We start from the raw sequence: 24,752 nt of genomic DNA, 5'->3' as shown, positions 1-24,752 counted from the left end.
CTCACCTGTATCACATCTTATTCTATAAGATGCTTAAAAGTTCATAGATATGAAACAAAACTGCAACAGAAATGCAGGTAAAGGAAGAGGTAAACGCAGCCATAAACATTTAGGCAAGTGCTTTTCCTGTATAACTATCAAAGGGAACTCAACAATGCACAAAAATAGGAGACAATTTTCTTTTGAAAGCTAACTGATAGCAATAAAAAGTGTGCTCTCTTAGTAGTACATCAATTTGCATATGCACAATAGTAGGAGATTATTTTCAAAAGAGAAGGGCAAATCATTGCATCCATTGGAGAATTCAGGGAGTAATTTGTATCATTGTATAATAATGAATGTACAATATATGATACTAACTAAAAGATGGAAAGTTTTAGCCTATGGTACTCAACTCCACTATAAGAGTCCAATACAATAGGTTTTTCCTACACTACTGCAAACAAAATACCTATTGCTATATATACTAAGAGATCCAGAAAGTCCAGCAATCCAATCATGACGAAAATTTTTTCAATCAGCGTCTAATTACATAAAAAAACACAGCAGAAGAAGGCTTACCATAACACAATTCTAAGCTTTTGCACAAGAAATTTTGTTCCTACACTATTAAGTATTCAGTGAAAAACATGGGCACAACTCTTTCTCTATTGTGAATTTAGTTTTTAAAAATTTTCTTAATTAGCAAATGAGCAAAAGAAATCAAAGTGCAAAACTTAATTCCGTTATCAGATGCTCAAATTCATATCTTGTTCACAGAAACATACATTCTTCCAATAAAAAATCAAGTTGACATTGAGAAAAGGGAATGGGTGAGTACAGAGATGTTAAAACTGAAGGCCATGCTCCCGGGCTGCATCGGCAAGGGCTTCTATACGTCCATGGTATAGGTATCCACCTCGATCAAAGGCAACTTTGGTAATCCCTTTCTCCAAACAAGACCTTGCAATGACTTCACCTACTCTCTTCGCGACTTCCTAAAGCCAATAAAGGAACAAAGCATTATTAGTAAAATGTCAAAATAAATTAAATTAAAGCAAACGATGGATAACCTACAACGGTAGGACCAGAAGTGTAATCGAATTCGTCAGAAATGGGTTTCTGCAAAGTGGAAGCTGAAGCAAGAGTGTGCATCTTCGTATCATCGATCACCTGGACATAGAGATTCTTGTTGGAGCGGAATATACACAGTCTCGGTCTTTCTGGTGTACCTTCAACCTAAATGGTTTGTGCCTTATCATCAAAACGAAACCCTAACAGAAACATGATTATGAACAAAAATTAATTAAAAAAATAATAAATAGAAAAGAAACCTTCTTCCTGATTCGAGAATGGCGGGCAGTGCGGTCTTCTCTTCTGGTTCTGGCTTTGGCTTCAACCGTGAAAAGAGATGGCATTAGCTTAGTGCCGCCTACAACTAAAAAACTTGTAATAGCTGCCATTGATATTCCACTTTAACACTTTATCCTATCCTATATTCCGATCCTTCGTTTTACAAGGCAGGAGACGTCTTCAAACTAGGGATTGGGGATTAAAATATTTACAGACCCTTCATGGGTTTGTCTCCTATTTAGGACAACATTTTTAAAGATAATCAAAAATATCCCTAAAGTTGAAAACGTTATCAAAGCAACCGCTGAATGGTTTTGTATGTCATTTAATAACAACTGGATATGCACGACAGCCATTTCTTTTCATCTAAGTTATAGATTTTGTATGGATTTGAGACCGTACCAGACATTAACAAGGTGAAGGGGCTGGTTTAGTCAGCCGACAGTCAAACTAGTAAATTGTTTAGAAGTAATTTTGTGGGAATGGAGTCGCAAGCAGACCACACCAAACCCTAGCTACCATTCCCACATGCAATAATCTTGACTCTGGCAACTCCTTCCCGCCACAATTTTATCTTTGGTTTAGTTGCATCTTGCACTGGTGTTGTCATTTCTAGCCATTATCATTTCCAACGACTTATTCCTATTTCATATCTTCTTGAACCACGATTGAACATGTGGTTGAATTGTGACTCAAAGTGCTTAAAGAGGTTAGATGGTTTTTCACTTAATTCAAACCACTATTATCTCAAAATCTTAGTCAGATTGACTGAATTGGCAGATTTGATCCATATATATTTTTGTAATTCTCATATTGAAATTTGATAATAGTGACTTGGATTAAGAAAAAATTGTACTGCATAAGGGGAAACATAAGAAAATTATAGATGAAATATGATTTCTCAATTGTCGTATATCATATTTTAGCATTTCTATAAACCAGAGATAGAGTTTAAGGGCATTTTTTGTTCTGTCATATAGCATATTCTCTCAACATTACAGTAAGGATAGTTTTGCTAGTTTTCAAAAATGTGGTCCTTCATTTTAATCAAAATAAAAAATAACTTTGAAGTCAAAAATAGAAAGATTCTTCAGAAAGAAAGAGGCATCTTAAGTAACAAGAGTTTATTCTTCATTACATCCATATGACCTATAAGAAGAGGCTCATTCAATTTCAGCTGCCCCCATTATATATAAAAGTGTTAAATCTCATATATAAAAGAAGCAATTATATCCCACGCCCAGAAAAAAATATTGGAAGAACAATTTAGTTCACACAATGTCTCAGCCACATAAAAAAATATATATATTGTCACTTGTTTCTTTTAGCTAATGTCATTTTTACCGACTTTATTATGGGAGAGTTTCTCATAACCTAATTAGATATTAGAAAAACAATCAATAATCCTCACAAGACTGAAAACATCAACAACAATCTCTCATTCATTTCCGCTTGCTTCCTCAGATGGAGCACTCCCTGCATCTGCCTCTGCATAAAAGACAGGAATAAAACTATTAGAGACTTCCCTTTTCCCTTCTTAAAAGGAAAAATGCAGCATAAACAGTGTTTACCAACTGAATGAATAGCTTGCAATTGAAAAAAGCATTTACATACCTTCACCCTCAGAAGGAGCACAAGGAGACTTCCTATATCGTGTTTGCTGTTGTGTGGGCTGAAATATGACAAATATACAGCTTCATTAGCAATCATGTAGGCATTAACTTGTTTCAAACATTAAAAGGGCATTTGCTTTAGATAATGTTTTATTACCAAAACAGAAAAATTACTTTGAAGATAGATTAATTAGAAGATTACTGGGTATAAATGATTACTATATTTGATAAAATTTGATAAGTATAAATAATTATTATGTTTGACTAAAGGTAATAAAAGATTATTAGTAAATTATTTTACTTAAATACCCTTAAATATAATTATTTTTAAATATTTTTTATATTATTTGTCATATTAATTAAAAATAAATTTATTTGTCTCAAAAAATTAATAAATAATAATATAATTATAATAACATGAAGATTACCTAAGTAATTTTTAAATACCTAAGGTAAATATGGTAATCAGATTACCACTTATATTACCTGTCACATCAGCATTAGTAATAGAAGATTACTGTAATCTTTTATTACTAACAAACCAAACAAGGAAATAAAGATAGATTACTAAGACAATTTTAAAAAACCCAAACCAAACGCCCCCTAAAAGAGAAAAAAAAAAAAGCCAAAGTCACTATAGTCAAAATCCCACATAGTTATTATGAACCCTAAGTATTAGAAACAAAAGCCTCAAATTCAAAGGAGATGGGAAACATTCTTAACATGAAAATTGAAATAAATCTATTAGAAAAACATATACTGATATCAGTTGAATGAACTATTTTTCTGACCCAAAATGATTTCAGTTGAAAATTCAAAACCTATTTCTATTACATAAACACTAACTAGAGTGAAACTACTTAACTTGACCACCCATAATATTGGTTTCCTAACAGCCTTGAGCAAAAGCTCAATGCGAAATGTGACCTGCATACTTTAAAAAACTCAATTCCAGGTAAGCTCAGGGAGCTAGTTCATATTTCTCTTTCTAAAACAGAAATGTGTTCAAAAACAAGTTTCCTTTCCATTTAACGCATCCAGTTCACTAGAAAATGATTATTTTTTTAAAAATCTTTTAGGTCCTTCATTAGTATAAGAAGATAGCAGAAAACACTGAAGCAACTCTATGAAAACAATGTATACAACAGAAAGCACATCAAAAAGCAAAGAACTCAAATTTGGGAACTTCTGGAATTCCAGAAATAAACAGGACTGAGAAGAGGAGAAACAGATGGCCAGGACTTCTTCAAAGAATCAGTTTGACCACCAGTATGGACTATTGGACTTTTTCTCTCTACCCTCAAGTGTCCTACACAGTCATCTAACTAAAGTCGGTAGGAATCAATCTCCGAAAACCCAATTGGCATTCAAGCATACTACAAATTTCAAAAGAAATTTCTATTACCACATCAATATCTCAGGCAAACAGCTCTATATACCTCCTCTTGAACCTACCACATACATCTTTCAAATTAGCACATTTTCTAAGTCACTAATTGTTTCTTCTAGAAGGGAATTTTTTAATTTGTGTCCAAACATTTTCAAATGGCAGTCCATTCATCACATCCAACTCTCACACAACCACTTGTCAATGTAACCTCATGTTGCTCTGGTTAAAATAATGTACATGTCCAATTTGACAATTATTCCTTCTAATTGCAAATTATTTTCTTTATAAATTTTAACAACTTTTCCATTTTGTCTGCAGTGTTATGGTAATAATTTAATGCCACTGTTTCTTTGGTTGTTTGATGGTGTTAACTGGCATAAGGATTCTAATTCAAAATCTACCCTCCACCAATCCATCAGTCTGACCTTTAACATCTCATTACATCTAAAGCTTGCAATGCAATAGTTACATAACATTTATATTTTACTCTGACTTGAGATCAGTAGTTATTTTTTAGGAAAATGACTGCCATTTATCAGCACTGTGTTCAAAGTAGTAAGCACAGATCCTTACTGACATAAAATTCTAGTACAGTGGGCCAAAATCGATGGATTGTTTGTTAAAGTCATAAACATAACGATTGCTCCATGCACATACATACCAATATACATCTAATACCTAGTTTAAGAAGGTCAAAATCCATTATATCAGTTCAAGAAATTATTAAGTAATACCTGCAATTTTGGCCTAAGAGCTTCAAGCGGTCCTTTTGGTTTTGAAACACCTTGCTGCTATGATTTAAAAGAATTAAAAAAATCTGGAAACTAACTTAATGCATATTCTCTAGCATAGTCAAGCTAAACAATAACAGTGCATGAACAGAAATAAATTACCTTTCCGAGGGCCCAATCAGCTGAATCAAAATAAGCACGCTCATGGTCCTAGCGCATCAAGTTCAATCTTTATGAATAACAACACAACACAGAACCACTGTTTTTACCATTAAAAAGCACATTCCTAATCAGAAATCACCTTAGAAATGAGTGGAGGCTTTTTGGGCATGATCCCTCCATACTTCTTTCTTACAGCTGCCGCCTACAAAATAAATTTAACAAAAAAGGGAAAATGATACGAAATCAAGCATCTCATAATAAAACTCTACCAGCTAAAATTCAAAGATTTAACAAAATTTCATATGCAAGCACAAGATTTCAACAAAACCTCCTCTTCAGATGATGGCACAGACTTCTGAGACTCCTCAATGGCACTCTCATCCACCATCTCTTGATCTTTTACATCCTCTGTGCCCGACATAATGTCGCCTTGTTACAATCACACAACACTCAATTATTCATCAATTAAACTATAGACAATAGGCATCATAAAGTAATATTATTCAAGAAAAAAAACAGAATCGGTTTGATTCATATTAAAAAATGATAACCTCCAAGATTTCTTAGAACATTCAACCCACCATTCAAAACCTGATTCATTCTCAATTACGAAAGAGAGAAAGTTGATCTAAGTGGAAATAGACAATTTAACATTGCATTTAAACAAAAAAGAATCATAATTTACCACTCAGAAGCATAATGCGAGAACAGATATTATAACAAGTCTTTCAACAAAATAAACCGCGCCACGCACTCCTCTTCAATTTAGTTTGTTTAACCAATAACATAGAAATTGAATAATGAAAAAAAAAAAAAACCAAAATGATGTTACCAGAGGAACTCAAATCTAAGAGATCTCTAAAATATCAATTTCTAATTCTTTTTAACTTCATACTACAAGATTTGTAATTCAATAACAAAATTCCAATCCTCTGCGACATAAAATTCAACTACTTAATAAACAGAAACAGCTGAAACAAACCCAAAAACAAAAATTCAAATTTAATGATACCCAGTTTCTAAACTGCCCCCATGAATGAAAAACAAAAAACTATTCATTAAACAAAATTCAATAGGTAAAAATATTTAAGAAAGTTGAGACGTACCCAGAAGGAAATAAATGATTATAAATCAATAACTGTCAAAAGCTAAGAAATGATAGAGGAGCTAATCAGAATGGTACCCGATCCGATATTCAAAGAGGTAATTTCTAGGGACGGCAAATCCAGGGTGGGCCCGCCTTGGATAGAAAACCTGGGAGATTCGATTCAGGACGCGCGTATCCAAGCCCAGATGATACTTGGACCCGGCCTTGCAAAATATTGGATCGGGTTTGAGAAGGGCTTTGCCTTATATCATTCATCCCTACAAAAAATACTTTCGGTTTAGTTAATATTTTATTATCTATATAAAGAATATTAAATATAAATTAATACAATATTTAATAAATTTAGTATCCATAAATAATGATTATGTTTAATTGTTAGTAATTAAAAAAATATTAATATATTATTTTACTAAAATACCTTTAAATTCATTAAAGTAAATCAAATGCGTGGACACATAAAGGAAATTATAGCAAATCAAATGTGGGAAGTTATATGAGAAATGGAATGGAAAATTGCAATAAATTAAAATGTGAGAGAAGAATGAGAGTTTGGCAACTACTAGTGTTCAAGGCGATCAATAACGTGTGTGGTGATGACTAGGGTTTTCTCCCTCACCTTGTTGCATTGTGGGGGGCAGTCAATTGATCTAGAGGCAATTTCTTCTAGACATGGAGGTGGCTTCTTACAAATTTGTCAGTGTTTGCTTTATGTATCATGGACAAAATCATCAAAATACAAACATTTGATAGTTGATATCCAAGGTTTCAACCAGTGATTTTGGTATTGTGGATGGCAGAAAGGGTGGTGGTAGTGGTGGCAATGTGGTGGTGTTGGCATGCAGGTGGTGGGTTAGGTGGCTTGTAATTTTAATTGAATATAAAAATATTTTTGTTTGGAAAATTATATGATTTTGGAGAGAGTATTTATAATGAACTTTTAGGGTTACTTTTTTATTTTAATTGAATATGCGGGTATGTGATGACAAATTACAAACTTGATAAAGATAATAAATTAATTTTAATAATAAAAAATAAATCATCAGCGTAATCTTATAAGGATTTCCTCTAGTTACTCACATTTACTTATCATCTCACATAACATAGCTTTTCAAAGTGATTTTTTCAAATCTTAATCACTGTTATTATAGTTTATCTTTTGTAAAATTTTAAATTATATACATTAGTTGGTGATAAGAAATCGTATCAACAAATTTGTGTGTTGAAATATTTTGCTTTGATAACTTCGATCTAGCAACAATGAAGCCTGAGGAAATTGATTTCATTGGAAGTGTTAAGTTACAGCCAAACTCTTGTCGAACAAGCAACTCTACGAAATTTAATTTGATTGTTCTCTTCTTTGAGTTACTTCGAAATGTAAGCCACTGTTTAACCAATCAAATGAAAATTGTTGTGCTCTTTCTAGTTTTTATCCAATATTCAACCGCAAAAAAATATAGATTTTAGAACCAAAATAGTGTTTAAAGTTAAAATAGAGGAATACGGGTGATAGACAAAGTTGGTTACTCTCATGTCACAAGAGAAACATGATGTACTTGTAACAAAATTCTAGAACTTTTAAAGAGAAGGTATGAGTTTGAATCTTTGTTATGTTTGTGAAATTCTAACTTAATGAATTACAGTAGTGATTATGGGTATGATTATTATATCTCAAATTTATCTATCTAACCAATTTGGGTTAGATTCGAGTTAAGATTAAACTCAACTCATTTTTCATGGAATAAAGCTCAAACTTGGCTCGTTTTAAAAGAGTTAAGCTTGAGTTTAGTTCGAGCTCGAATCGAGTTTTAAGTTTGACTCAGTATTAAAACGATATCGTTTTATTACATATTTATTAAAATGATGTTATTTTATATTAAATTTTTTAGGATGACAAGTTTAACAAATCGAACACCTTTAAAACTCAAACTAAAAAATATTAAATTTTCATGTTCAAGCTCAAAAATATTAAATTCTCAAACTGAGTTCAAGCTCACTTGAGTTGAACTTATCTTGGGTTTATAAGAGTTGAGCTCAAACTCAAGTTTGACTAAGCCCGGGTCAACTCTAGTGCTACAACTAATACAGACCAAGTCCTCAGCAGAAAAAAATTCTCTCTTATGAAAGTTAATATTTTGTTGAGTCTAATTGTGGTAATCATGGGCTTGTTCAAGCCCAACAAGTCTTTTCATTGGGCCGAATGACCTATTTTGTTGTTACCCATATCAGAGCTAAAACTTTAATTAAATTAATTTATGAAAAGAAGTATAGAAATACCACTTTCATGTATTAATATCATCATAACTGTCCTTTTCAAGGATCATAATTTTGTGTGCTTAGAACATACATTAATATTTAAGACCATCCATTCTAAATTTAATAATTATTATTAAAATATGTAAAAAAAATGATAACTTGCATAAATTTACACATAAGTGGGTGTGCACGGGTCCACTTGAGAATGAAGGAGAAAGAGAGAAGGGATTATTTATTAATTTATTTATATAATGATTTGAAAAATAATGGAAGTGGGGCAATTTATAAAAGCTTTGATGGGAAGTGATGCATGAAATGCTTAAACTTTAGGGGACAAGCATCAAAGATTATGTAACTTTGAAAATGTCCAAAAAATAAATAAAGTTACCAAAAGGAATATGCGTTGGGTGTGCCTTTTGATTCATCATTTTGTGCCTATTTACTCCATAATCTATGGAGGTAAGAGTAGATGAAAGAAATCAATGAAAGCCATAAAAAGATGATTGGGTTACTGGTGAAAGATTAAAATTTTTAAAGTAAAAATTTAGATTTGAGTATATACAATATAATGATTATGAATTCAGTCATTGTATCATAAATTTACTTGTCTAATAAATACGGATAAGATTTTTGATTATCAAGAAAAAAAAAATGCTATAGAAAAAATGGTAAGATTTGTCAATTGGGTTTTTGAAGGATTTTTCTTTGATAATTAATTTTTTTATCTAAATCAAATATTTTCTTGAATGAAACCAATTACATCTGATTAGGGTTGGAATCGAACTGAATCGAGTTTAAGCTCGGCTCGATTTATATATAACTGAACTCGAATTCAGTTTGACTCATTTTTTGTTATTAAAATGACGTTATTTTAATATATATTGATCAAAACAACATCGTTTTGTATCAAAATTTTTAATTGAAAAATTTAACGAGTAATTCGAGCTCGAACTTGAGCTCGATAGAGAGCTAGAATTCAAACAGACTTGATTCGAGTCTAGTCCTACATCAGATCAATAAAAGTTATTAGAAGAATGGTGAATAAAAGTCGTCAATTGGGTTTTTGTAGAATTTTTTTTAAGAATAAAAAGTTTTATTTAAGTTAAATTATTAAATTAAATAAATTAAAATTTTGATTTTAAAATAAACCTTTTTTGGACCGCATGCTTTTGTATATATCCTTCCAAGGAAAATTTTTTGGTTGAATCAAAGAAAGCATATCCACTAAAATAGATAAGGTTCTTAGAAGATGGTGCTACGTGGCATCATGGCAATCACAATGCCCTCAAATTGTTTTGTCCCCCACGCACTCATTTTCCAGAAGAATCATTTTCCATTAGCATGCCAATAATGTAAGTAACAACATAATTCTTTAAAAGAAATCTATGCACTTCAAAGGCAAATCCATGGAAATTTTCCTAACAATATTCATATCAAACAATAATCCGTCATTCTTTTCCTAAACATAGTAACAAATTTATCAACGAGTAAAATTACATTTTACCACCCAATGTTTGGCCCAAGAAAATTTTCCACCCTTTGATGGTAATTTATATTTTCTCATCCAAAATTAAATTTTATTTTAAAAAAGTGATATAGGAAGAAAATAATAATTTTTTTATAATTCAAAATTTTTTGAGAAATTAAAAATAACAACTTTTTCACAAATCCATTTAAATTTTTTAAACATGATATTTTGGCCTTTTTATAAGTTAGAAAACTTACAATTTAATCCCTATAATTTTTGAGAATTCTCGTGGCTACCTTAAATGTTTATTTGATTCAATAATCATATAATGTGGAAGATACCCTAGTCATTCTCATCAAGCTCAAACTTCCTTCTTGCATTTGTGCCCCTTTGGAAAGTACACATTAAAATAAGAGATAAAAATTTATTAGTACCATACTCATCCAGAGGTGGATATCCTCTCTCACTATGGATCTCATACTACCTTTATAAATTGAAAATTCATAATCTCAATTGTAATGGGAATCTTGTATGTGAGAGATAAAGTGTTGGGGTCGACTAGATAGGCAATAGAGAATGAAGAGATGGTTGATGCAAGAGAGAGGATAACTTGTGTGATTGAGAGTGTCAGATGACTTGTAAAACAAGGGGTGTCAGACTAATGATAGCAATAATGGTAGGGAATCTAAACTTGTAAATGTGTTTTTTTTTTTTAATTTGGTGTGACATGGTAACATTAACGAATGAAATAGTTAGGGATAATATGGTATTTTAACTTTTTAAAACTTATCGAAATTCTACTTTTGATTTTAAATGAGAATACATAATTTTATGTCATCAAGAGATAAAAAAATGTTTTGGGTTGAACTTTAGGTGCAAAAATATAATTCACTCTATGTTGATATAACATATGAACTTTTAATAAGTCGATCTCAAAGATTAACTTAAATAGTAAAATAGAAAGATCCTCTTCTAAAAGATTAAAATTCGAATAACATAAACTCATACCCTCTTCAAGTTTGAATATCCAAGGATTTAGTCTAGTCATCCTATCTCGAGAGATTTACTTGTTTGATGAAATCTGACAAGATTCCTTTAATAAAATAAATAAATTTAATAAGTCGAATTTAAGCACATCAATCATGAAGAGTGAGTCATGTATTTAACTATATTAGTCACTATGCCCATTTTGATATGTCTGATTTTTTGCACAGATTTAATAATATTACCCCATACAGAAATAGCAATAGTCTGATTATACCATAACAATCGATCATGTTAATTTTAATATAATTATCAATTTATAACCTTTTTTTTTTTTAAGATTTTGGGGGTAGAGTGATATAGTACAGAGAATAGAATAATGTCTTTTTTTTTCTTTTCTATTTTACAGCATTTTAAAGAGGACACGTTGACCAATAAAATTTTGCTTTTGAAGCTGTCAATTAATCTAGAAAGAGGCTAAAGCCAGGTGGGTCTAACCTTATCCTGTTATGGTCCTTTAAGAAAGGTCTTTTCTAATTTTGAGTAGCTTTTGATTTTCCTTTAGAATCTCTTTAAGCATATGATTTGCTGGTTGAATATTTCATGTCCCTGTAGCATATATCTTTGTTTAATAATAAAATTATTTGTATAAAACTTTTATATACTATTTATATAATTAAAGATATATCATCATATAATTAAATAAATTAAAATTAAAATTAAAATAATATTTAATTATATAATTATATATCATTTATATACCTAAATTATATATTAAAAATATATACCTATAGTATTTCTCTTCGCCAAGAAAAAAAAAAGTTCAATTATTGCTAATATTTAGCATGTCTAAGTGTCTAACCACATTTTTTCAATAATCCAAGTTACAGTTTTTCAATATGTAAAACTTCAATTATTAAGTTAGATTTACCCTTAAAAGAATGTGTTTTTAGACATTGTAAATCATGTTAGGTTATATTTTATACGACTTATCATACTCACAAGTTATGTCATACCGTGACTTGTCAAAAAACGACTCATGCTAGCTAGACAAGACTTAAGGTACGAACCATTATTTTAGGTCATGCTAGGCTAGATCTTAAGGCCTCTTATATAGTTTGCTCATTCTGCTTGTCATGACTCTCATTGGTTGTGTTCTTTTTTTTATAAATGGTTAAGCTATGCTATAAGCAGATCCGTAGACACGTTTAGGTGTTTTAATTTTAAAAAAAAAAAAAACTAGATAAACACGACGCAAAATCTAATGCATGAATAATGAGTTGAATGATGGCAACATTATATTATTTGATGAATAAAATCATGCATTAGTTGTAACCATAGCTAAAAGTCATCTTCATATTCCTAATAGAGGTATTTTTGATATTGTTAATATTCTCCTCTATTTCAATTGAAATTGGAACAAACAGTTGGAAATCTTATTTAGATTAAGAATCTTTCAATTCTCCTAATTTCAATGTAATTTCTTTTCAATAATCGTATAAATATGAAAAGTTACCTAACAAAAATCATTAAACAAGAGAAAAACATTATAGATAGCTCTTAAAATTCATATTCACTAATGAAATGCACATAAGTTCATAATTGTATTGTCGATGTAGATGTTTCGACCATCTAACCAAACCATATTTGAAACGCTGTTACTTTTACATTTTTATTACTTAATAATAAGCATGCCAAAATCTATCTAAATTCTAATAGTAGTTATTTTAACTATGGCCAAAGGACTATGTCCCCCGAGTTTTAGTGTGTTTTTAAAGTCACACTTGCAGGGTTTGAAAAACTAGAAGTCCCACTTATGAGCTAATTTTTGTTAAAAGAGACAAAAGTAAAATTATTATTTCATTAATAATATTAAAAAAATATAAAATTCATTATATGTTCCCCCCCCCCCCATAGTTTTAAAAACTAATAATTTCACCCTTGTCTAAAGTTTTTTAACTTTCAAAAGTAACATTCCACTCCCCTAAAACCTAGAGATTATTTTCTAAATGTTTTCTGGCCACCATCTCCAGCAATTGGCGACCACCAGATTTTCACTATCTGACGCAAGAAGAAGCAATGAAAACACATCTTCATTGATTCTAGACGAATCAACGAAGATGAGGGTCTTCATCGATTTTAGAAGAATCGACGAAGTTGAAGAAGACTCGTTTTCATCAATTATTTTAGAATCGACAAAAATACATCTTCGTTGTGTCATTAGGAAGCTTCGAAGGGATAAAGGGTGGTCGACAAGATGGTGGATTGAAGCGTTTTCTCTGGTGGTCGAAGAGTCTTTGAAAAATAAACCTTAAGTTTTTTTAGGGAGAGAAAAATGTTATTTTTGAAAGTTAAAATACTTTAAGTATGAGTGAATTTGTTAGTTTTTAAAATTGTGAGGGAAAACATAATGAATTTTTTTAATGTTATTAATAAAATAACAATTTTATTTTTACCCCTTTTAGTAGAAATTAGCCTATTAGTGGGATTTCTAGTTTTTTAAACTACGAGTATGACTTTAAAAATGTACTAAAATTTCGGGGGTACATAGTCGTTTGGCCTTTTAACTATTTGCACAGGATTTTGAATTATGTGTGTCGTTTGGTGTCAACAAATCACATCTGCACACCTCAAGTTCATTTGATTCCAATGCAAGGAGTCCCTTTGATTATTGTGTTGAATTCAATGTAATTTTTGTAGCGACTCACTTTTAACGCCCCACATCACTTCAATTATTGAGACACATAAAGATGAAATACTTAATATTTAAAGAGCAATACTTTGTATATTTTTTTTTAATACATAATTTAGATATATAAATAATATGTTATTATATAATTATATGTTATTTTATCTTTAATTTAAAATCATTTAATTATATAATAATAAATTATTTGTGTGAAAAAAATATACGCATAGATAGAGGTGATAATGAATTGTGCCAGCTCCGATGTAACCCATTGGGCCTAAGCCTAAGACCTATATAGTAACAGGTCTTATAGAGCGGATAGCTTATGGAAAGTATGACTCTCACGACTTAACCTTATATATATAAGGTTAGGTTAGACTCTATAGCAACGAATTGAGTCTTACAGTAACGGATCAATCAATTAATTTTAATAAAAAATAATTATTTATATTATAATTATTAATTAATTAATTCTTTTACTTTTTAATAATTATGAAAACAATAATAGATTTTGTGTCAAGACCTAAAGCGTCGACTTAGCCCACTATTGCCCTTTTAGGTCAAACCATTTTTTTGTATTCTAAATCTAGTCTCAAATTAACTTGACTTATTTAACACATCTATAGTTTTATCGGTATTTAAATCCTAGCTATAATCATGTGTGGTTGCCCATCATTGATTGAAGATGCTAGTCCTAATTCAATGTGAACATTGACCTAAAACTAATTGAATTGGGTGGCCGTTTTAGGTGCATGTTAAGATCTTATCAAATATTTATGAAGATACTCACATTCATTGAAGCCTCACATTAATTGTCAAACAATTATTTTTATTTGCCGAAGTCGGCAATATTTATAATAGCAAAATGACATCAAATGTGGTTGAGTGAATTTATTATAATGAAAAAAATTATGTGGACACATAGTTAAGTATATAAATAGATATATAAATAATATATTATTATGTGATTGAATAATTTTGAATTAAAAATAAAATAATATCTAATTACATGATGAAGTATCATTTGTATATTCATTTTTATGTATTCAAAATGTATATAAATTCTCTTAAATGATATGTTGAGTGACAAAAAATAAGACGTTATATATAAGAGAATATAAGTTTAAATATTTTATGATGACATTTTTAGATTAAACTTTTAATTTATCTGATTTAGTGGTTGTGAAGTGGGTCACTAGGTGTCGAGTTTGACCTACACGGTGAAGTTATTTCAACCCTGAAGAAATGATTGAACTCACATAGGGTTTCTTGTTAAAAAAAAAAAAGTGCATATATAATAGACCGAAAGATTATTTCCCACCTAAAGTTTTAATATAAAGACAAATATACACTCGTAGAATTTCAAAAACTCAAACATCAATCCATGGATTAACTGCTGTTAAAATTTTCTATTAAGACTAAAGATAAAATCGTTATTTCATCAATAATATTAAAAACGATATAAATTTATCTCATTTTCCCTATCAGGTTTTGAAAATTCACATTTCACCCTCTAACCTCAACTTTGAAAAGTAACTTTTTCTATCTCAAATCACTAGGTTTTTCAACCCTATCCAACGATGGCGACAGTGGCCATCACTATCTCCACCTTTAGTCATGTCGTCTCCCTCTTTAACAAACAACGTCGATGGAGATGAAGAACTTCGACTCTATCTTCTTGTCTCTCCGTCAAGGAAGAAACAGACGAGACGATTTCGTCGACAGAGACGATTTCGTCGACAGAGACGAAGTTCTTTGTCTCTATCAACATCGCATGCTGAGGAGGGAGACAACTGGACTAAAGGTAGAGATGGTGGCAACCACCGTCTCCATTGCCAAAGAGGAGAGAAAACCCTATGGATTTGAAGAGGCAAAATTGAGGCTAAGGGTTGAAATACGAGTTTTTAAAACCTGAAGAGGAAAATAAAATAAAATGATATATTTTAATATTATTGATAAAATAATGATTTTACTCTTACCCTAAATAAAAATTTTTAATAATAGTTGCTCTATGAGTGAGTGTTTAGATTTTTTAAATTCAATAGATATGTATTTATTTTTATATTAAAACTTAGGTGGAAAGTAGTCCTTTGGCCTATGTAATATTGCTCACTTGTAATTGATGACATGTAACATTAACTTTAATTATTTAGCTTTGTCAAGATATATTCATAGTAAAAATAGCAAATTATGCAAACCCTAAAAGTACACTGAAATATTTCTATGTATAATTAATTTTAATAATATTTATATTCAAAATATCAAGGGTTTGTATTTAACCAGAAAAATAATAAAAACAAAAATAGCTTCCAAATACTATAAATTATTTAACATGTTTTAATTAGATTGTCAAGCCAAATTAAGATAGTTTATCTATACATTATCTACCATTTCATTAATAGACAAATCATTAGATTTTATAGCTAAATATATTATCTAAATAAAATATTGAGCTTGTTAAATAATAGCAAAACATTTATGTAATGAAAAATCTATAATATATTTCAGATGAGAAATGTTATTTGTATCCACTCAAGTATATAAATTAGTATATATTTAATATATACTAATTATATAATTAGATGTTATTTTATTTTTAATTTTAAATAATTAATCACTTGATGATACATATCAAATATGTCTTTTTCTTTTTTAAAAATAAATATACATAATTTTATTGATTTCAGATACACTAATTTGCTAGTAACTTTGGTTGATTCAAATGAATTTGAGTGGCATAAATAGTTAAAGGGTTAACATTAACTATTTATTAAGTAAACCTATTATTTGGGTAATTAATTAAAATATCCCCCTTGTAGGGTTGATTACTTATTACAATTATTGTCAATACTTTAAAGTTTATACATATATAATTAAATATGTTCAAGGGGTTAGATCAACTCATGATAAGGTCCAACCCGTTTGATTTTGGCATTAGCCATGCTGAGGGTCTTGGGGCATGATTTGAAGTCAACATGAGAAACATCACTTTCTTATTGGATTTAGAACTATCAATTGAAGGGAAAAATGGTGGGAGAGTAACAGTTAAAGGAAGAGAAAAGAAATATCATCAGATAATAAAAAAAATCTTAAGAAATAAATAGTTATTTTTTAAAATTTAATTTAAAGGAGAAAAATATTATTTTTTAATATTTAAAAAATAAAATGAGATAAAATATTAAAATATTAAAATTTTATTAATTCTATCTATTCATAAATAAATATTTAAGATTTTTAAACATAAAAAAAAATTTGGAAAAATATCACACTTAATGGGAATAAATCCTTTGGCCTTTTATAATATGATGTGATATTATTGGAACTTGGAAGAGAGGGCATGAAGCGACCTGCAAGTCTTTTCGGGCAAGTGGGTTGTGCACATAAATTGACGGAGATATTTGAGGAATATAGTAAAATGGGTGGTTTCATATCCACGAAAACAGAGTGATAAATCTTTGAATGCCCTACAAATTTCTCGTTCAACCGTTGCCGCCCATTTCATTCTTTCTTATTTTTAGTAGTATCTCTCTATCTTAACTTGTGTAAATTATCTGTTTTTTAATTTGCCTCCAAGAAAATCAACTAGTTATCATTTGAGATTTGTTGAAGAAGATTTTGGTGAACTGGGTTGTGAATTGACCCCACAATCCCAGCTTCATCATAACCATCTTCACAATCTCTATCTCTTTGTCTCTTTTGTGTTCGCTTTTATGTGTTAGTGACTGTGTGAGTTGGGTGGTGCGCCTAATCGTGCTTCAATTTCAATCTCACCTACCCAGATCTGTGCCTCTCATTTTATCGAATTTTTCAAAACGTTTCTGTTTCTTAAATCAACATTCAAAGATCTTTGGAGATTTGGGTCTTTGTATCTAGACTTGTTATCCGTCCTTTTAATTTTATTTTCGTAAGATTTCAAGGTGTCATCTATTCCCATATCAGATCTCAATCTACCCCACTTCTTCATTCCCCTCCTCATTTGATGCATTCAATTTAACTCATTTTCTCAACCCCACTTTCTGTGAAGAATGACGTTTTTTTCCCTTTTTATTTTTTACTAAAACAAGAACAAGGAGCCCTTAAAGTAGTTTAGCTTCTTTTCATGTTGTAGATTTGGTTTTATACAAGATTTTTTTTTTGGTCATCAAAGCTTGCTGATTGATCGCTGTTTAAGGTTTCTACGTATACAATACATACCAAAATTTATATATCAATTACATATACATTTCATTTTATTCTGATTTAGAATTTGCAAGCAGGAGGCCCACTGTCCGGGTTTGGTGGGCTTTCGTTGAACCATTAAAAACCCGGGTTTATGTGAATATCTCACTTTGGTTTTTGCCCTTTAAGAGGGGATTGATCACTCCCAGTAAGAGGAGAAAGAAACCTTTTTTTTTTTTTTGTTTTTTGAGTTTCCTGTTCTTTACCATTGTCTTTTCCACTATTTGGTTTCTCCGTCCCGTTGATTAATCTTTTGGCCTTGTCATTTTTGCCAAACTTGAATTTGACCCGTTAAATAAAATACCACTTTTATAATGCTACTTTACTTCTTCATCACCTGTTTCTCTTTTATTCTCTTTCTAAATTCCCTTCCTCTAAAGCCACTTCCACTGTGGGCAACTGAGTTTAGATTATTGTCTCTCTGGTTTTGGAAACACTCGTCAATCTTTTCCATTTCTGCCTCCATAAAGAATACTTTTAAATTCTCTATAATTCCCTCTGTAAACAACATGGCTCTAACCTCTAAACTTGATCATTTTGCTGGTGAAAGTTGTGGGGGGATGTCAGTTTTAGACTTGCCTGAATTGGTCTTGGAATGTATCCTGGAAAAGTTACCTCCTTCAGGGCTTTGTAGCATGGCTGGTGTTTGTAGTTCGTTGAGAGATCGGTGTATGAGTGATCATCTTTGGGAGAAACACATGAAGCAGAAATGGGGTAGAATTATTGGCCCTGCTGCTTATAGACAGTGGCAGTCGCATACGGCAACGAGAAAAGATTCTACCAATCTTAAACAGGGTAAACAAAAGCTTTGGATGAAGCTTTTCTCTATAGTTCAGTTTTTATCATGGTTTAGACCAAAGGTTGAAGATAGTTACAATCAGAAGAGTTCCAATTCTTTGCCTGTTGATTCAATCATGTCCTGGTATCTTGCTCTTGAGAGTGGCCGCTTTTGGTTCCCAGCCCAGGTCTATAATCGTGAGGTACTGACACAGCAACAATAACTAACGTTTTTATCTCCATATTGTTATCATCTGTTCCGAAGCTTCAAAAGTGATTTTTTACTCCGAAAAAGTTGCAAAAAAAAAGAAGAAAAAAAGCTAACTCGATGAAATTTGTTCAGTTTTTAAGCAAATTTTGTTTTGGGGTGTTATGCAGAATGGTCATATTGGGTTTATGCTGTCATGCTATGACGCTGAACTTAGCTATGATCCGCGCACTGACTCCTTTCAAGCCAGGTAATTTTAGAAAGATGGATTAAGAATTAGGAAATTTCTTACTGTCGTGGGTTGATTTTTGGAGTTGGGTTTGTGTTGCAGGTATCCACCTCATGGAAGGAAGGTAGTTGCAATAGAGCATGGTGTACCATGGGAAAGGCTTAGGGCACCACCTAATGATACTACTCCTCATGATCTTCACATTTCTGATTGCTTGAATGAGTTACACCCGGGTGATAACATCGAGATTCAGTGGAGAAGAAACAAAGAATTCCCGTATGGTATGTTTCATTTACTATTTTCTTCTGTTAGCTGTCTTTCATTTCAGCTTATCAATGCCTTATAGATCAATTGAAGTAGCTTAAATTGTTCATTTTTAAAGACTTTTTGTCAAGTTTTCTTCTGGAGTTTTTCCCAGAATGTCAATTGGTTTTAGGTTGCTTGAAAAAAGGAAAGTGATGCAAAGAATTTATGTAGTAAAATGATTGCATCTAGTAGAAAAGAATTTTGCTGTGTCATCATTTTCTTGCAATCTGCAGAAACTGCAAATTATTTGGACAATATTCTTTCATTGAGAGATGGCCAGTTCAAACTGAATCATGTTATATTATAAATTGTCAAGAAAATGGAAGATGTCGTTTTAATGATATGTTCATAATAGTCAACTAAAATTCCATCATACAAAATGCATATCTCACTAAGTAGCCATAACAGTAGACAACTAATTTATTTTTAATTCATTCTTCTTGATTTATATTTGAAATATGTTTGTAATTATTTACTGCTTTCTAAGATTTCTCACATATACATTGCAGGCTGGTGGTATGGTGTTGTAGGCCACTTAGAATCGTGTGACGGAAATGAAAATTTCTGTCGATGTCATAATAGCGGTGAGTTGATTTCACCTTTTCCCCTTTCAATTTGCACTTTATGCTCCATGTGATTGCATAGATATAAAGTAGAAGGAAACAGGACTTTGGGAATTTAACAACACCTTGTGGTCGGAGGTCTTGTGTTATTGCTGCATCTTCACTTTCTTTGTGATCTTAGAAATTGACTAAACCATTATAGGGTGATAAAAATTTTCTTCTTGTTCAGTGTATATGAATATTAAGAGAAAACACAACATCCATTGTAGAATATAAAACTCACTTCCATAGATGAGACCCAGGTTTGGTTAGGTCTTTTTCTTGAATCCAATTTTATAATACCTAGACCACTTGGTCTGCCTATATGATTGGTCCCCGGGAAAAATCATTGTCATTTTGTCATAATTTCCACCAACATTGTGATAACTCATGTCTCAGTGGAATATTTATGGCCAACCGCACTGAAAGAACTCAATGTTCTGTTGTTTGCGAATTGGTCATCTTTTGGCTATGCGGGGCAGCACTGGCTATTTTCATCTCCCAATTTTTCATTTATTTTATACCTGCCTTTGTAGACAATCTGAGCACTGTTGTTTTCAAGTAAAGCACATTCAGGATGACCCACTAATGAAAATTATCTCTCCGTTACCTCATCATAAAAGAAAAAGCAAAGGATCTCTTTTGTTGCTTGCAACTTGACAAAACAGAGAATGTATATATTTATGTCACATAAATAATCTTACACTTTAGTGGGACAGGAATGCAATTGACCCTCACTTTTGCATTTTCTATTTGTTATTTGCATAGGTCAGTTTTTTAAAGACTAGCAATAATTTTATTGTTTGTTTCAGCCAAGCAACTTGTCAAAAGATCTTTGCAATCTATAGGATCATGCATAGTATTTTGTGAAATGTTGTCAACATATTTCTTTTTCAGTAATTTATAGTAGCATCAGCTGTAAAGCTAAAACTTATTAAGGTCAATTGTATGGTTGAATTTTTGTGATAGAGCATAAATTTCTGACATTGCATTGGTTGTAACAGACACTGTGGTCTTGGAATTCAATCAGTATGCTCCTGGCTCACGGTGGAGAAAAACAATGATAGATAGGAAAGATCATAGGGAGGAGGGAAACGAGGCAGATGGATTTTATGGGGGAATCAGAAAGCTGAGGAGTGAAGAGGAAATCTCCACGTGGAAGCGGCTATGGCCAGAGGAAGTCTTGGAATAGGCTTTTCTGTCAAAAAGAACACTACACTTTGCCACAATGTGATCCCAAAACCTATTTTTTCTTGTGATTTAGTAGATTATTGAATTCAAGCTTTTCAAAAGCATCTTTAAGAAGCTTACTATAGGCTTCTGATTCTGTTGCATTAGATGTGGAGGTCATGTTCTTTGCCTTTTTCTTTAGAAAATTTTCGTGGGAGATATTTAAGGCTTTTATTCATAGGATTCTTATCCATGAGAATTGCCTCCCATTGATGCAGAAATTGATGTACCATATTCTACGGCACAATATATAATAGGTTTTAGTTGGTTCTCTCTTGATTCTCCACTTTGCTGCTTCTTCTGTCATAAACTATAACAACTTTCAAATTAAATGGGCAATTGCTTTTCTATGTGCCTATCTTTATTTCAATCGCAAGTTTTATATTTGATAAACTTAATACAAAGGCTATGATAAAATTGTGAAGAAGCACACACAAAATGATGTCTTTGATTATGCGCCAAATGTGTTAATCGGCATAACTTGTCCCATGACCCATGCAAAGAAAGAGCTTAGGCCTGTGTTGGATTGTTGTCATTTTGGTCATTTCAGACACCCTTTCCTCTTCATTGTATTGGCCTGATTTCATGGACTTAAAGCTGAATATCCTTGTGTAAATTCTCTTGGGCAATGTTGCACTTTCATCTTTTTGCTTCTCTTCATTGCTTGTTCTTCCCATGGATGCACTCTTGAGTAGAAATTTCTTAATTTTTGGCCTCTTTGATCCCCTTGTACTTGCCCCTTCACCTTCTTTATTGCCCTCTTTGGTCTCCCCAGGTTCAGGCCCATTTCTGAAACTGGGCTTTCCCAGTTTTTGTTGGCCCATTTTCACAATCCTGGCTTGTCGAGAAAATAATACTCCTTTGGGCTCGGCCAGCCTTATGGATCTTCCCTGTTCTTGACGACCCATATTCCCTTTCTGATTGAGCTCCATTTCCCCATCTAAATTTGGTCTTAGTTGTTTGATGCCCTGATGATTTTTGGAGCTAATTGAGCAATTAGCGTGCTTTTTTGGGCTCCTGGCTCGCAGCGGTGACATAGAGCGAGCACGTCTACGAGTTTTCTGTCTCTCTTCTCGCTTGACAGTCTCCAAGGCCACCATGAAAGGATCAAAATCATCATTCCACAAGCTCCTAAGTTGAAATGGGAATTTGAGCCTCCCACTTGGGGACCTTGGTGAAGACAAAGTTGAGCTATTTTCAACACTATTACCATATTGCAGGCGAGGAGGAGGCTTTAGAGGCATCACTTTCCCATTACAAAACAATTCATCAGCAAATGCCATGGCAGGAAGTGATGACCCTTGGCAATGCTGCTGCTGCTCTTGTTGCATGCATGGCATCTCGAAAGTTGGGCTCGTTTCGAACTCATCATCGGCGAGCTTGAAACGACAACTGGTATCAAACTCGAAGTCAATGAAACCAGAATTTGCATCTCCATAGGAAAGTGGTGTGGTTGGCTCGGTTTCAACATCATAGAAAGATTTCAAAGGGCTTGTAGTAGGGCTAGTTGGGACACTAGAGAAACACAAACGGTTCATGTTGAGTCTTTTGAGGCTGGTAGGTGCTCTCAAACAGAAAGAATCACGCCCAGGCATCATAAACTCCATAATATTCAGAAGAACACATAATTGTGGAGAGGGTTTCACTCCTGAATAAAAGGGAAGTAAAGGGTGACATTAAAATAAGAACAGTAGGGTTTCATATGATTCCAAAGTATGGTTCAAAGATAATGTCATGCATTAATGCATGCCAAGTCAATAATGCATTCATGTGGGAAGTGGGACAAGAGGGTTTGAATTATGGAATATAATACATAATGAGAATATTTCAAGGAAGACCAAATCACTGTCTTTATTACACTCTGTTTTTGAGATTCAAGGGATATGCTGCCTAATTGTGTGAACAAAATAAATTGCCTCAAGCAATGATCATTAATCAATTTCATTATTCTTGTATACGGTTATAAAACACTTCTGTAACATTTCAGATCCAATAGTTCAATTCACTATTAGGATATTGTTTATTTTGGGTACATAATTTATCATAGTTTTACTTTTAAGCTTTGCAAACCAAAACGCATTTTGATAGCTTAAGTTACTTCTGGATTTCGCAAGCTAAATACATCTTAACAACTTAAGGAGCTTATAAACTGTTTAACTAGTCATCATCTTAGCACCTCAAATGATGTCAAATACATATTTATATCCAGCATTTCTCTTATGTTTTATCAATTTAAGATTCGTCTAAATGTCTCAAACTTTATTGTAATTCATAAAATTTTAAACAGATCTAATTGAACCATTTAATGAAGAAATCGATTTAATGTATAAATCTTCTCGATCAACTATAGATCTGTAGAAACAATCTTTCTTTCTAATAATATTTACAAAAATGATAATTTTTGAATGAAGTTATATCCCTTGTGTGTGTTGAAAAAGAGACCTAACTCAAGTTAAATAACTATATATGAAATGCAATAGGTCTTTACAATATACTCACATAATGCCAATGAAAAATTGATTTTGAACTATATATTTTCCGAGTTGTTATTTTTATCAAATAGAAAAATAATCAATATATACCTACATAAAAATTCCAAATGTGAATGTGTACTCGACCTTCTAATCCAATTTGTCAAAGTGAAGAAGATGACATGACCAAAAGCATCCCAAATTCGATGGACTCGTTTGTTTTTAGGTGAAGTGTGAGTCACAGGGCAACAAATGGAAATGGACTGCTCTGTGACAAGCCCCAGAAGACGCCGTAGTCCACGGTTTTATTTGTGCATGAAACATTTTTTTGTAAAAGCATCGAAGTTTATATTTTGTGTTTTTAAGACACTGCAATTAATCAGCGGCCATGATTTATCGATTAAATTGGATTTTTGCGAGATCATATCCAGAATTCGCCATGTACAGCCTGGCTTCAAATACTTATTTACCAAAAAAGTTTTAGCTAAAATTCAAAATTATATCCATAGTAGTTAAAAAATTTAAACTCTTATTTATTATCTAACCTTTTTTAACTTTTTTTTGTTAAAAATGATAAAATAATTATTTTACTGTTTATATTAAAAAGATATAAAATTTGTTACTTTTTCCCCTTAGAGTTTAGAAACTAACATTTTCATCTTTGCTAAAGTTTTTAAACTTTAAAAATTTACATTTTCACCCCAAACCTAGAGTTTCCATATTTTTCAAACTAAGCCGCCCTCCAGGACTTTCAAAAATAACAGTTTCACCTCTATTTTTCACTTTCAGTATTCAACAGCCCTCCAGTGTCGTCTTTGGTCTCCTCCTTCTCTTGATAAGATAACAGGTGGTTTAGGATAAAGATCTCCATCTCTTCGTTACGCTATGCAACAAAGAGATATCTTTTCATCGCAGCATCGTGTGATGAAGAGATCTCATGGAGATCTCTACTCTAAACCACTTGTCATTGCATCAGAAGAA

The 24,752-nt window shown here is 31.7% G+C and overlaps 4 protein-coding genes across 7 annotated transcripts; 1 reads left to right on the top strand and 3 right to left on the bottom strand.

Annotated features, from left to right (window-relative positions):
- Positions 1–708: 708 nt before the first annotated feature.
- Positions 709–1,537, bottom strand: LOC123206722 (50S ribosomal protein L18, chloroplastic-like). The gene is made up of 3 exons (XM_044623930.1): positions 1,314–1,537; positions 1,057–1,218; positions 709–977 (listed from the first exon to the last, which is right to left on the bottom strand). Exons 1-3 carry the CDS (start codon positions 1,440–1,442, stop codon positions 828–830), a joined length of 441 nt encoding a protein of 146 aa, XP_044479865.1. The 5' UTR covers positions 1,443–1,537; the 3' UTR covers positions 709–827.
- A 1,065-nt stretch (positions 1,538–2,602) lies between these two features.
- On the bottom strand, positions 2,603–6,475 carry LOC123206706. Of its 4 annotated transcripts, none has more exons than XM_044623910.1 (7): positions 6,335–6,475; positions 5,557–5,657; positions 5,368–5,430; positions 5,229–5,276; positions 5,070–5,123; positions 2,947–3,004; positions 2,603–2,814 (listed from the first exon to the last, which is right to left on the bottom strand). In XM_044623910.1, the coding sequence occupies exons 2-7, from the start codon at positions 5,647–5,649 to the stop codon at positions 2,771–2,773; spliced, it is 360 nt and encodes a 119-aa protein (XP_044479845.1). In that variant the 5' UTR covers positions 5,650–5,657; positions 6,335–6,475; the 3' UTR covers positions 2,603–2,770. The 4 variants fall into 4 exon arrangements, with proteins under 4 accessions (XP_044479845.1, XP_044479844.1, XP_044479843.1 ...); XM_044623909.1 differs by having other exon boundaries at positions 2,603–2,820; positions 6,335–6,474; XM_044623908.1 differs by lacking the exon at positions 6,335–6,475 and adding an exon at positions 5,914–6,298.
- A 10,671-nt stretch (positions 6,476–17,146) lies between these two features.
- On the top strand, positions 17,147–21,574 carry LOC123206699 (F-box protein At2g32560-like). Its single transcript, XM_044623897.1, has 5 exons — positions 17,147–18,928; positions 19,104–19,183; positions 19,265–19,443; positions 19,978–20,052; positions 21,075–21,574. Exons 1-5 carry the CDS (start codon positions 18,263–18,265, stop codon positions 21,260–21,262), a joined length of 1,188 nt encoding a protein of 395 aa, XP_044479832.1. The 5' UTR covers positions 17,147–18,262; the 3' UTR covers positions 21,263–21,574.
- A 75-nt stretch (positions 21,575–21,649) lies between these two features.
- LOC123206700 lies at positions 21,650–22,934 on the bottom strand. The gene has a single exon (XM_044623898.1). The coding sequence runs from the start codon at positions 22,905–22,907 to the stop codon at positions 21,768–21,770; it is 1,140 nt and encodes a 379-aa protein (XP_044479833.1). The 5' UTR covers positions 22,908–22,934; the 3' UTR covers positions 21,650–21,767.
- Positions 22,935–24,752: the final 1,818 nt, after the last annotated feature.

The sequence above is a fragment of the Mangifera indica genome, unplaced genomic scaffold, assembly GCF_011075055.1.
Source record: "Mangifera indica cultivar Alphonso unplaced genomic scaffold, CATAS_Mindica_2.1 Un_0046, whole genome shotgun sequence".
In the NCBI taxonomy this organism is placed as follows: Eukaryota; Viridiplantae; Streptophyta; class Magnoliopsida; order Sapindales; family Anacardiaceae; genus Mangifera; species Mangifera indica.
Note: the sequence above shows the minus strand (reverse complement) of the source record. Positions and strands in the feature narration are given on the sequence as shown.